Below are 13,886 nucleotides of genomic sequence, written 5' to 3' on the forward strand. Positions count from 1 at the left end.
TTTCGGCACCATACAGCCATGATACAGCGCTTCCCTCGTTGGCGGGACAGCGCCAATGCAGGACGAGTACTTCGCGGCTCAGGGGAAGGGACCCGCAAACGAGACGGCACGAGCGTATATGCGCGGTCTGCGCACACAGTATGCCTATACGTTTACACGAACGCGATGAAGTCGAGTCGAGTCGGCTCGTCGGGCCGAAAGCCGGTCGTCGGGTTCAGATAAAAATTCTAGCAGGTGGCTCCTAATGAGCGTCGAGACGATTTTTCGGTCCACGCGCCTGCAACTGGTGGTTTTGAGTCGTCCAACCTGCATGGCAAGATTCATGAAAAACACGGTCGGGTCGGATGAGTCACCTTGACTTCTGACTCGAACCGCGATCGCGTCGTGTTCGTGTAAACGGCCGAAAAGCAAACAGCTGAGGCTTCCGGACTGCAGACGACCGCCGCTGGAACGCAACGTGGCTTGGAAGCACGTTCTGCAACGACTTTCTGGTGACGTGTGTGCGGTATACTGGAAGGTTGGCACACAGAAAAAGGGGTACCAGCGCCCGTCCGTGTTTAACGCCTTTTCCTTGTGTATGCGTCCTCTTGTGTTTCGCTGGTGCGCCCTCTTTTAAGTTTGTGATGAACCTTATTTCGAAAGTGATCCAATGTTACTTGCGCAAGCACCGTTTCGATTCAGACCCACGACATCATGAGGTAACTGAACTGCTGTACGACAGTGTACCAACGACAGAAAACATGGACCCGACAGCACTTACTTAATCGCGTGAAGTGTCGTGATTACTGAGTGAACCAAAGCACCTATAGACCTTAAACAGTTAAGTAACAGTCAGCCGGCACAAATTTTCTCACTGGTATCCGCCTGCCGCGACATATGTTCACATGGTTAAAAAAAGGAAAACGGGTGTAGGTATTCTAGTGTATATATCTTTTCGTATCCTTGAAAGATATAGAACATCGGGAAAGAAAACGACTCCAAATTTTATTGCGCTTGTAAACCGTCCGCGTTTCTCCACCGTCCAACTCGCGTATTTCTCCCTCCAGAGGAGAGCCCGAGAGAGTCAGCTGCAATAGGGACCGGCTATCAACCAAAATTCGGCCACGCGCCGGGCGTCTCTTCTACCCACTTACGCGAACCTACGGGAACAAGCCTATACACTAGGAACTGCGTGCGGTATCGCCGGGGTATAGAGTTGCGAAAAGAAACAGGCTTGCTATCCTCTTCGGCGACACGCAGGAATTAGGGTTCACCGTATCGTTGATCTCCAGAGAGCATACACACAACAGCGTCGCTTCTTTTTCTTTTCTTCAATCTCGGTACCTCGTCCTCGTGTCCACTTTAGAAAGCCATACGAGCCGGCAAAACGGGCCCGAAATGGATCGTGTTTACTTGCCGCCGCCGCTGCTGCTGCTGCTACACACGAGAGACGGCTATTAGGCGCGCTACACGGGCTGTCCCGCCCTTGCCCCCCTGCTTTTATCTGCACTAACGCACGGCGAAGTCTCGACCCGTGCGTACCGCATACTAATCGCGCCGAGCGGGTCACGGCGGCCGCGCAACAACGTCGAAAACGAAGCGCCGCGTGCGGTATGCGTGCGCGCGCGCGCGCGGCCGCGTTGAAAGAAAACCGGAATCCGGAGCGCGCGCTGTTTGTAGCGCGCCGCAGCTCTCGGGGGCAGCGATCGGACGTCGCGAGCTCGCTTGCTTGCGCGCGGGTGGAGCCGCCGACGGCCTGCGGTGCTTCGGCTTTGCATGCTGATTCGCGCCTCGCCAGACTGATGTGCTCGGGGCTCGCCGCGGCAGCCGTTCGACATAAATCATGCGCGCGGGCGCAGTATGCTACGTGCTGGGCGAAGGCGAGGATAGGCTACACTTCCGAGAGTTCCTGCTGTGAGCGACGTAGAGTGAGGGATAAGGACACGTGCGGCGTCCGCGGGAATCCCGCGAGCGGTTCCGGGGCCCGAGGAGTTGAAAAGCGAGCGAAAGTGCGTTGCGCCCAGAGGCGTCAAAAGCGCGTGGCGGATCCGTGGAGGCAGAGTCCAGAGGGGAGCGGCCGCTTGCCCCCGCCACTGAGCTTCCTTATCCGCGGGGGCAGTCGTCGTCGTCATTGCTATATCACGAACCGAATCCCTCCGTACGTTAAAGGGCAAAAAATCTGTCGAGCAATCTCAAATTATAGCGCTGTCCTGCGCGCACGTATATATGGTCCGCCTTATCCAAGACGTTATATAGTATATTGTTAAGGGTAGAGATAAAGATAAATGAAAATGTATTTGCTATTTACAAGTTGTAGCACGACAATATTTTGCGTTTCTTATGGCTACCTGTTGCTTTCAGTTAGACTTTCAGTTAGAGTTTGACTTTCAGTTAGACTTTTTGTTGAAACGCAATTGTATATAACACGACACGTTCTCATTATTTCTTAAAGTGTTTAAATGCATGAAGGTTTCGTAATCTATTCATCGCCGTCGACAGTGTTTTCGTTCCCTTGATATAGGCATCTCGTAACTCTAAACGCATTACATCATGAGTATAACCATCATGATCAATCTCGCGATATACGACTCTGCACAGGTGCGCTGACCTGCTCCAATCACGGGTGCAACGACAGAAATCGTAGTTGACCCCGGAGCTAAAGTTTTCTCGAACAGTAATCCTAGGAACTTCGCCGCTTTAAGAACACAACACCCACGCCAGTACAATTTTTTCTTTTTGAATATGTCCTCACGCAGTCACCCGGATATTGCTCTTCGGAAAGACCCCGCTTCACAGCCGCCCGTGCTTCTCACATGGGAGATACGTACGAAAGCTCTTACATCAGGCAGTTCAGGCGTACACGTTTGTCGCGCAGCAATTTCGCTCGCACTGGTCTTCTGCTTCCAATTTTCACTTGTATTATTATTATTTTTTTCCTTTTTAACCGCGTCACCGACCTAACCTTGAACCTCCGAAAGTAGCTGTAGCTGGCAGAGGAACACTTCCTTCGGCACTGCAGTCGGGACCGCAGGGTGGTTTTTCAGGACGTCGGCCTCGATCCCGGGCGCACAGGAAACGCCAGGACCGCGGGTGACGCAGGCCAGACATTCATTCCCACGGTCTCGCGCTCCTTCATTTCCGCGCGTTTAATGACGCTCTCCGCTTTCATCGGAACGGCTGGAACACGTCGCGGAGCGGCACTCGGGCCGTGAGCAGAGGCGGTCGCGGGTCGAGGGGACGCGCCGAGCAGGTCGTATCCGGCCCTCCGCCTACACATCGTTACGTACAAGTACGGGGCACCGCATGCGTGCACGAGCGTGAACTTACATATAGTATCAGTATAGCCTGCTCGTGCTTGGTGAATGCGTGTACGCCCCCCTCCTTCTCCTATTTCTTTCTGGGATCCTCTGAATATACATACATACGCCGAGAAAGAGCCTGCTTATTTATACAGCGGTGACAAGTCGGGCATCCCGAGAGTGACGGATGCCAGGTTCCGTTGCAGTGTACGAAGCCGCACGGGAATGCTAATACAAACGCGACTGGGGCGCAGTAGGCGTGCAAGGTCTGGTAAGTCTTCCTGGGCGCACTGCTTCCGTGCGCAGTGTCTAAAGGGCGTACATCGTGCACGGCCAGCAATGTAGCCATAGGTGCGACTCCTGTATACAGCACTCGTGGCTCACCGAAGCCCGAGTCGAGTTTAAAACTGCCATTTTTTTTTCAGCGCCTGTACCTTGTTAGATACGGACCATTAATTAGCATCGGTCAAGTTCCCCGAGCGCAACCACTCGCCGTCGCATTCCAGTGCGCGACCACCATGCTACCGGACACGCCAGACAGGCTGGGTATCCCGCCCTCGAGTGTATAGCGCGTGGAGCTTTTGTCACCCCACCTGTGGGACGCCTTCCGAAAGTGTACACGGAGGCTGGTACGGTTCGAGGTAGTTGACCTTAGTCCCGAGGAAAGCTACTTTGCAGTACTGGAAGATCGTTCTTGGCCGACCAGGCGAGGAGGCAACGCCGAACGGATGATCAGAGGATAGAGCCCAGCGAGTGTCCCCATTGGCCGAACGTGACGCCTCTTGCACGGGCCCTACGATTGGCTGGAAATAACGCGAACATGACTGACTGAAGGGGTTGTAAGCAGATGATGATGATGATGAAAACGTAGAAGAAGGGTGGTCGGATTCTTATTCCGGAATTCCGACTACCCTTCTTCTTCTCCCTTCCCTTTTCCTGTCAATAAAACGTTTTCCTCATCATCATCCTCTGCTTATAACCCCTTCAGTCCATCGGGGTCACCTCATTTCCAGCCAGAGAACTATCGGAAAGGGAGAGAGGCTCTTTTTTCCATGGGCCGCAGCGTTCGATTTGCTGCCGGCCGTCGATTAACTTTCACTGTTATTTTATCTGTTTCTAATTCTGTACATAATGTAAATCAACCTTCATTTCTTTAAGTCCCCCTCAATTGACGTCGGCCAATTCCCGCACTCAACGGCAAGATCCAATAACGTCTATAGAAGCTCGCCAGGATTCCAGTAAAGAAGGGTCAGAAGCTGTAGTAAACCCGTAAGCTATAGTAAACTTGTAACAGAAATTTCACGATCGCCGTTGTTTTACTCCACGAAATCACCGACCGATCAATGTACAACGCCTATATTAAGCGCCGGTTCCAATTCCCTCCCTCCCCCCTCGGGCTCAGGCGCTTCTTAAGAGCTACAAGCTGAACGCCGCAGGTTTCTCTGATTACGGGCAAGCCGCGTTGTGACCTGACGGTATAAGCAAAACAACACGGGCAAAAGGAGGAACAAAATAAGAAGCCCCTGTGCTACAGGGTATACATGTACTACTCGTTGTACAACGCTCATTAGTTCCCCTATACTCACTTGAGCGACACGTTCTCTCAATGCTGTGATTTGTATATGCTTTCGCGTCAACTGGGAAATTTTTTGTCTGTAACGACGCATGATCCCTGTGCCAAGGTATAGCAACGTGGCATGGCTATGAAGTCCACGTGCCGGTAATCAACGACCGAAGTGACAGAAACCTCGAAAATGTGCGGTCTTTGGAGAAAGGGGATGCACAGGCCTCGCCTATGGAACAAGCTGCTCCGGGCAAAGTGGGCAATGAACTTAAATGCCAGAACTTGGCCAAACTTGTAGACATGTCACTTGCGGAGCTTTATCCGCATTCGGTGCTCAGGGACTGCCCTGAAACTGCCACAGAACGCAACGAGGTTTTACGTTGCCTGACGTCAACCTCGCTGGACCAGTGGTCGACTTGGAGGGGCCGGCGGAGTATAGGAAAAAAGAAAGTGTTGAACATCTGTGCTCAATTACGTTAAAAAGCAGGGCTCGAAGCCCACATCTGACACTATCACACCCGAAGAGGAGCCCACTTAATCCAGAACTGCTGTATACCGCGGACCCTGCGCGCCACATGCTGACCCCGAAGGCCTAACCCGGACGCAATGTTTATTTATTTATTTTGCTTTCAATAAAAACGTTTGCGATGTCATCCATTCGCCCCCTTTTGGCTCAAGGAAAAAAAAAAGCGGTTTACTGGCGCAATAGGCTATGGCAAAGGCCTCTCAGCGGCGCTTGGCGTGTTCCGCCGTGCCGGACTTCAGTTTAATTAATCGAAGTGCCATTTTGGCAGTCGCCGCATTATACCATCCTTGGCCATATCGTGGACGCTGCTGGCGTACAACCTGACACCAGAAAAAAATTCGAGCCGTGAAAGACTTCCCTGTGCCCAAGTCTGCCAAAGATGTTCGCAGCTTTGCGGGGCTCCGCTCATATATTTTCGCCGGTTCGTGAAGAATTTTGCACTGATTGCGAAACCGCTCCAAGATCTTCTTAAACAGGACGCCCATTTTACCTGGGGCCCTGCGCAAGTCGCGGCTTTCTCCGAGTTAAACACACTCCTCACTACACTTGCCATTTTGGCCCACTTCGACCCATCAGCTCGCACCAAAGTCCGCACTGACGCGAGTGGTTACGGGATCGGCGCTGTCTTGGACCACCGTCAGCATGGAGCGAACAGCGTCATCGCTTAGGCCAGCAGGCTGCTGTCCGCATCGGAGCGAAATTACTCAATTGCGCACTTAAGTCGTGACGCCGAGGTCACCAGCATGATGTCGCCAAACTCCCTGATATTTTCGAGGTATTCGGTCCTTCTTGTGCATGGAAAGTCCACGAAAACTGCCAGCATCAGTTTTCGTTCATTTTCGAATGAAATGTAGCTCTTGAATAATAAATGCATACGATCTCCACCAGACGCTGCCGCTGAAGTCGTGGAGAGCTATAATAGTGTCAGATATCGTAAGTATATCGTCGCGACCAGTCCTCGCTTTTACGTTGTCCGCTGGCATACGATGCCTCCGCTCACGGCAAATTTAATTCATCCGATATCTCAGTTTAGACTGGTGAAATATTTATTCAAAATTATTTTTATATAGCCAAATTAGGGGCAAACGGTTGATTATTAGTGGAGAAAACAAAGGCAAAAGATCGTTTGTTCTTGAAAATTCTCGCCGAAACATCAGCGCCGTACGTCATTGTCACGGATTTCAAAGAATACTGACTCCTTTAGAACTGAACGTGCTATTTATCTACGTTGGACTATCAACTATACCCGAAGTAGCCACTGACGAAATCTATGCCGTCACGACGAGCCGACGCGGGAACGTCGAAGCAATGTTGCCACCGGTCTTACGTTATTGCGTCTTTTCTGGCCTACCAAGCCTCCTACCGCGTTAAGAGAGGTCTACTTCCGAGGCCCGTAATGTACTAATAAAGTTTAACTCAACATGTATCTTTAGTGTCCCTCTATAGCTTCGTGTTTTCCTTCATTTGATAACCAGAAGCTCACACTCCAGTCTCTCTTTGACGCCCTTGTATGAAGTTTCATTTGAATCAGTGACCCCAGCCAAGATCTGGAACCGCGTGGCTCCTTGGATGACTTTTCTGAATGGAATTTCTGGATTTATTGAATAATGAGCACTACATGCTCAACTTATTGCCCCAATCGTTGCCGCCATGCTCTCCAGTTTATACCATCATCATAGCCCTCGTCACACATATACGGTCCCGTTACCCCTCCATCCTGTTCAGAATTAGCAGTTCAGGCCAACCACTCCGACTTCCTTCAAGCAAATCCTCTCTCTTTCTCTCGATAAACTGATCCAGAAACAAGGTCAGACACGAGGCGAGTCCGCGCTGACCTAAGCGGGCGCTGCTGCTGCAGATACGCGACCGAGAGATTGAGAGGAGGCTAATTAACGACGCTGGATATACTGGCGATCGCGCGCGCGTCCTTGCGCAGCAAAACAACATCGGGCAGGGAGAAAATAACGACGAGGAAGCAACGGGCACGTGTGGCGCGCAGTGGGCTTCTATTGTGCTCCCGGACGCTTATCGCAAGCCTCTGGTTCTGCCGGCTGACTCCCGAACTGCGCGACAGCCATGGATGTAGTATAGCAGGCGCTGGCTTCAGCGCTGTGTACGCGCGCGGGCCCCGGGTTCCCCCCTGCCATTCCTAGCCTCGGCGTCCGAGCGCTGTCGCCAACCGCCGCCTCGGGATGATCGATCACGAGGTAAATGCACCGCGAGCGACGAAGGGAAAAGCAAAAGAAAGAAACCCGGCACGGGAGTAAGAAGAAGAAAAGGAAAAAAGAAAAGCGGGTAGACAGAGACGTCGAGATGAAGGGCACACGTACGCCCCTCGGAAGTCGCGCTGGCAGTAATAGATAGGGGGACCTGTGAAGTCCTTCGGAAGCAAGGAGAGATATCCCTTCCTTTTTTTTTTTTTCGTTTCCTTTTCTTTTTTTCTGCGACCACGAAAAGGCTGCCTGGACCTATGTGGACGCGCAGGCAAGCGAGAGCTGTAACATCGATAACATCGATAACACCGATAAGCAACAAAGAAAAACATTCTATGTCAATTGAGCTCAATGAGAGAAAAAAAGAAATGACAATGGAAATTTAATGACGGTGGATTTTTTTTTAATGCGTGATGTTATGCTGATGCATGTCGTTATTTATCCACGGCGGCAGCGTTCGCTCAGTGGCTTGGACGTTCAACTGCTGAGGTCGTTGGTTCGACTCCCAGGCGCGGCGGCGGCATTTCGGCGGGGGCGGAATGCAAAGAAGCTCGTGTGCCGACATTTAGGCACGCCGTGAAGAACCTCAGGTGGGCAGAATAATATTCCACTACGGTGTGCCTCGTAGCCCCAGTGTTGTTTTTGGGTCGCAAGACCCTAACCAATCAATCATTATTGCCTTTTATATTTTTGTTCAAATGACGTACTCGCACAATGAACTGAGACTTTGGAATCCTCGTTGCAACAACAATGAATAAAAATAACCGTTTTTTTTTAGTTATAAAACTGTAACTGACGGGGGTTGGGGAGTCTGCCCAGCGCAGAAACCTCCGTGGGGGATGCTTTTATTCGCGCGGTCGCTTGTGAAGGGGGGGTGACAAAGAAAGAAGAAAAAGAAAAAAAAAACGAAACTACACGGCATGCAGGTTCACTAATTTCTTTCATTTTTTTAGACATCTATTTCTTTTCCACTTTGATCCGTAAAGAGTACACTTGACTTCAGCCGCTGTTTTATTATTATCTTTTTTAATATCTCTGCGCGTAGGAACATTAATGCGTAGTGGTTTAGGCACATATTGCGAAGACAACGCAGTCAGATGAATCATGAAGTCAGTCGTTCGATTTTACAACCAACTATTATATGAGAATGAGCACGAAATGTAATAAGATATGAATTACCTGCTTACCTGTTCACCGCACCGGTGCCCGCGCCTAAAATCTACTGTTTAGTGACAGCTATAATTCTGTTCGGCACAGCGTGTCCCAGCGATTGACATGACAAGCCTGACACATGAACTATGAACGGTGTTCTCCGCAAACACAACGAATAAGCGCGCGCACCGTGCTCTATTGTCAACGTAAATGTAAATGCGTACATGTAAGGTGAAAATAAACTCTTTTCAAATAGAGTGTCTTAGATTGTGCATGAGATGCGCATAATTGTCTGGTAGTGTGGTGTAGCTAATGCTACAGAAGCATGGTGCAGTTTATAGCTTCACCTGTCAAGCATTCGGCAAGCACGTACCGCCGCGGGATCGATCTAGCGGCATGGGAGCCGCTCCCACTCAAACAATGAAACAAGAGAAAGCGCACTCTGACCAAAATAATCGAATAACGTATCATTTTATTGCGCAATTAAAGCGCTAACGCGATGCTGAGGTTCACAAAGCAACGTGCGCGACCACCGGCGCGTATCAACGCACGTTTCCTCATTCTCTCCTCCGGACTGAAAGGATGCTCCTCCGGATGAGTCAGTCGAGGAGAAGCGGTACAGATACCGCTATCCCTCTAACGGCGGTACACAAAGTGGTCTCTTTAACGTAAGCAACTGTACGTATGCTGATGAATTGAGAATTATGGGCGTAGAGATGCTAACCGCAATGAAATCAGCCGACAGATGATGGTAACTAAGCCTATTTTAAGAGCACGGACGAGCAGTAGAGTGCCGCTCGCCTATCGAAGCGAAGTCCCGCACCCGTTTGTTTACACTGTCCACGACAGTTTTTTCACGTGCTCGTTTAAAAAGCAGACGACAGTGGAGGGGGGCATTTTTTGCAACGTCCAAGAACTGACCTTTGACGGTGCTGAAGACGCCGATGAGCACGTAGGACACGGCGAGCGCGAACCATCGTAAACCACGTTGCTTCCGATGCTGCCCAGCCATCGCGTTATGCCCCGCACAGGATCAGATCCGAGAAAACACTCATAGGAGATGACCAGCTCTCCTCGAAGCCACGGAGTCTGCGAAGCGAAACTTGCTGCCGCGCACTGTCAGACGACGGCGATCCTCTTCGGCGGCATCACATCGTCGCTAGGCGAGGCGTGCGTTTGACAAGCCGTACACCACAGACCCAAACAACTCTCCCGAGCACTCTCTCCGACCGAATATGGTGGGTCCATGTTGAATTTTTACAGCGCTGTTATGGCAACCGAGTTGGGGACGCCTTCGCTCTTGCGGACCAATAGGAAAAAGAGGCCGCGCATGTCGCGCCTCTAGGGTCCTTATTCAAAACTAAACATTGCTTTCGGTTTCGGTATGCCAGTTCCTGTTTCGATTTCGCAGTTCTTGTTGACTTGCACTGCCCACCGAGATTCTTAGCTCCATTTTCGCGCATGCTTTAGGTGATTTTCGAATTTAGCCGCACTACATACTACAGAAGCTAAATGGCAGCTGATCGCATTTGTTGGTTTCATAACGCGATTAGGTGATAATTCGTTCAGTGTCATATGTGTAACATTCACATATGCGCCATGTGGCTGTACTTCTTCTGAGAGAAATCCATAATGAAAATCACGTTGAAAGAGCACGCTGCTTGTGAGGGACCTAAACTAGAATATTAAACTAACATATCAGATTGACGTTATAAAATAGCAGGTAGGTTGCTTTTACCAAGACGCATATATGCTAGGAACACTCTTTGCCACCGAACAAATGCCGAGAGTTCCGCTATCGTAAGTTCAGCGTTATCACGGAGATATCAGGGTAAACCTTGATTTGACGGAGTCATTATTCTGCTAAATCGAGAACTTTCTTAAATCGTAAACACTTGTATGACCCGTGTGAATAATACGCCTATCCAAGAGCGAAAAAAGATGGCAACTTTTGCCTGTGTATGCGCACCTATATCGCCATTTACGATCACTGCTCTATGACTGCAGATTAATGGTAATGCTTTCGATCATGTGTGGCTGTTTGCTTTTTGCGGTGCAACTGCATGCTCTACCAGGTATATAGTGAGATAAGTTTTCCATTTTTCCATCAAGACAAAATAAGAGGCCGATGTGAAGAATAGACATGCAGACCATGATGCAATAACATTACTTCAAGTTAATGCCAAAAACGAAGAAGGCAAATCCTACTAAATAACCCACGCAATTGGCTATACTGGGTGAGCTTACAGGGAACATTACAAGTAAGCGCGCGGCGAAATCGAAACTATAACGCCATGGCCACTGCCATTGTAGTTCAGCGGACGAGAACATCTGATGTATAAAGACGCTGTGGATGTGTTCCGCACCTCTACCAAATATGTTACGCGCGAATACGCAGACTAGAAGCTATATACAAGTATATTTGAAAAAAAATGAATACGTTGCACAATTGGCCAAAAGGCAACAGTCCCCACTATAGCCTCCAATCGTTGTCGTCGTCTTCACACCACTGGCTTCTCCGTTGTCGATCGTAAATACTGGTCCGTAGCAATATTGGCGGGGAGGACTTACGGAGTCGCCATCTGTCGGAAGTGCCTCCCTTGCGTAGTATGAGGGATCACGCGGCGTGCTCCTCATAGGTTTCGCTTACGGCGTTCAATAAAAACACCACGCGGCAGCCCTCCAGCTGGACATTTATGTAGGTACTCTCAAAACGAGGGACGTTTTTGATTGTCGATATAATAATCTTGGGCAAACTGAAAGAACATAATCGTTTACAGGCGATATCTCTTTACCGAATATGTACAGTGAACGCCAATGCGCGCGGCCACCGCGATGGAGTCTCCCGAACCAGCTTATTGCGTGAAGGGTAGCCAAACGCTGAGAGTAAACTATGTGGAATATGTTCTTATAGTGGGCTGTCTGTATAATCAAATGGGGCATAACAGAATGGAGCCTCAATCCAGCGATCGAACGGGTTCGCAGCGACCGACTGCGCGTCTGCTTGCATGTCCGCGCACATTGTTTTGCTTTCGCTGTGAGCGCGTTTTCGCGCCGTGCCTTGAGCTTTAAGCCACAGCATATGAGTATTTGACAGCACACTAGCAATCATTGTTGCGTGGACCATATCAGAACTATTCAGAAATAATTCCGTTGTAGAGACTTCGACGCCTAGTTATGGCGACTGTGATGTGCTGCCGCGATGATTAAATAGTTCTTTGTCTTCTAGATTCTTGGACATTTCAATATTATTTCTCAAGTTGCGTCGCACTGTATGTTTATCGGTCTTCTCAGCGTGCGATTTCCCTCTGCTTCTTTTTCGTAATCCAGTGCAGTGGCGTAGCAAAGGGGGGGGTGGGGGTGCAAGGGGCCAGTGGGGGGGTTGTCATATACATCTGAAGACACCCGGAAATTGTCGATATCCTCGCCTTCCTCGTCTACACCGGGGGGGGGGGGGTGACAGAAGACCTATTTGCCCCCCGTTCCAGACAACCTAGCTACGCCATTGATCCAGTGCACTAATTTATAACACAAACATGATTGTATGTCGTGCCTTTTTTTAATGTGCGTCTTACCGCTCCCTTTTCGTTCCAGTCAACTTGCCAGTGTCTAGCATCAAGTTCATAGACCAAACCGTCATGACATTAGCCGGGCAGCGGGCGCGAGCGAGCGTCTCAGTGTGCATTTTCTGCTACTCACCGAACATCGCGCAGTCCCGGCGCCGTAGTAGAAATCTTCCTCGCGTCTGTGCTTGCTGCATACCCGAGTTGTAGCCGATGGCAGTCTGCCGGTTCTAAGTTTCGCCAGCCAAGCTTCACGCAGCTCCTTGCCCTGCGGCTACGTGTGAATAAGGCTGACACCGGGCTCCGCTGCGTACATCCGGCACTGCGGCAAAAGGCAGCCACTACCTATTATAGTACTTACATATGTTGTCAAGCAGACACCCAAGGCGGTAAAGCCCCACCACTTAATCAGAACCGCGGCGCAGGTGGGACTTTAAACTTCCGTTTTCAGCTCGTTTCGGCGCTTCCGAAGCAGCCGACGCGGCCGCTGTGTCCCCGTGATCCCTCATGCCACGTCACACCGACGGTGGCGCTAGCTTTTCCAGTGGTGGAGCTCACCCCCAATATTCAGAGGACATAACTAAGATACAGCTGTAAAAATTGACGGCACGCTCGACTCATGCTCGTCTTCCCCGATTGACACACGCTATGACTCGAGACGTACGGTAGGTGCCGTAGTTACGCAAGTTGGTTCCTTATTCTATGTTTACGCAGCTATTGCGAGAGATGGCGCCAGCGTTCTAATACAAGCGCCACCTGATGGCGTGGAAGCACGGGTGCAACAAGGAACTTGCTTTCTCCTCTTTGGCTGCGGGACACCGGTGCTCTCGTCGATGTTCTTTGCGGGACGCTTCCTTTTTGGTTTTGGAGCACGGCACCAGCTATGGACTCGCTATCCTAGCCTGGCGAGTTGAACTTCCTTGATTCTTTAGTGTGTCATCAAGAACTACTTTCTTATACATAAATCGGCCAGCTGGCATTCTTGCACGGAGGAAGGAAAAAGTGAGGAAGGAGCATTGCACAATGCGATTGAAGCCAAACCTGTCGGCCCAACCCGTGATCGCATATCAAAGTGCGATGTTGGTTTTAGTGTTCCCACTGTGCAGGCAGAGCCATGGTTTACGCAGCTGAACAGGCGTGCACCGAATAAAAACTACTGGCATAGCTAGTGGGAACCAAACGTCTCGGCAAATCTCGATTCTTGCTCCGTGATCTCAACGCAAGTCACGTGTTGGGCCACCACCGAGCAATGGGTCTGGCTTCAAGAAGGGTTTGCTTGCCAAGGCTGGCTGCGTGACGTAATGCTCGAGCTCTCCTAACTTTTTCCTTCCTCCATGCATTCTTCTATAAAAGGAAGAAATGCCTTTTTTGTGTTTGCAATATGGTATTTTGTCCTTTGTTACCAATAGCATTTGAGACTCCACAAAATGTATGATGCATCTTTGCTAGACAGAAACAATTATCCAAGCTAGACTTTCGGTGTTCGAGTTCGCAACTTCCATGATGTATAGAATTCTGGACAGTGCGTGTTGCCTCCCCATCCAGTTTGCATAGGTGCCCATGCATTCCATGAAATGATAAATGTGCCGC

The 13,886-nt window shown here is 50.1% G+C and overlaps 1 protein-coding gene across 5 annotated transcripts in view; it reads right to left on the reverse strand.

Moving 5' to 3' along the window:
• Nucleotides 1-9,980, reverse strand: part of fra (neogenin protein frazzled) — a 305,588-nt gene extending 295,608 nt beyond the window's left edge. For all 5 annotated transcript variants that reach the window (XM_075693301.1, XM_075693300.1, XM_075693302.1 and 2 more), the window contains exon 1: nucleotides 9,655-9,980. In XM_075693301.1, coding sequence (XP_075549416.1) covers nucleotides 9,655-9,745 — 91 coding nt within the window. In that variant the 5' untranslated portion in view covers nucleotides 9,746-9,980. The remainder of the gene's footprint in view (nucleotides 1-9,654) is intronic.
• Nucleotides 9,981-13,886: the final 3,906 nt, after the last annotated feature.

Source organism: Dermacentor variabilis, chromosome 5 (genome assembly GCF_050947875.1).
Source record: "Dermacentor variabilis isolate Ectoservices chromosome 5, ASM5094787v1, whole genome shotgun sequence".
Classification (NCBI taxonomy): domain Eukaryota; kingdom Metazoa; phylum Arthropoda; class Arachnida; order Ixodida; family Ixodidae; genus Dermacentor; species Dermacentor variabilis.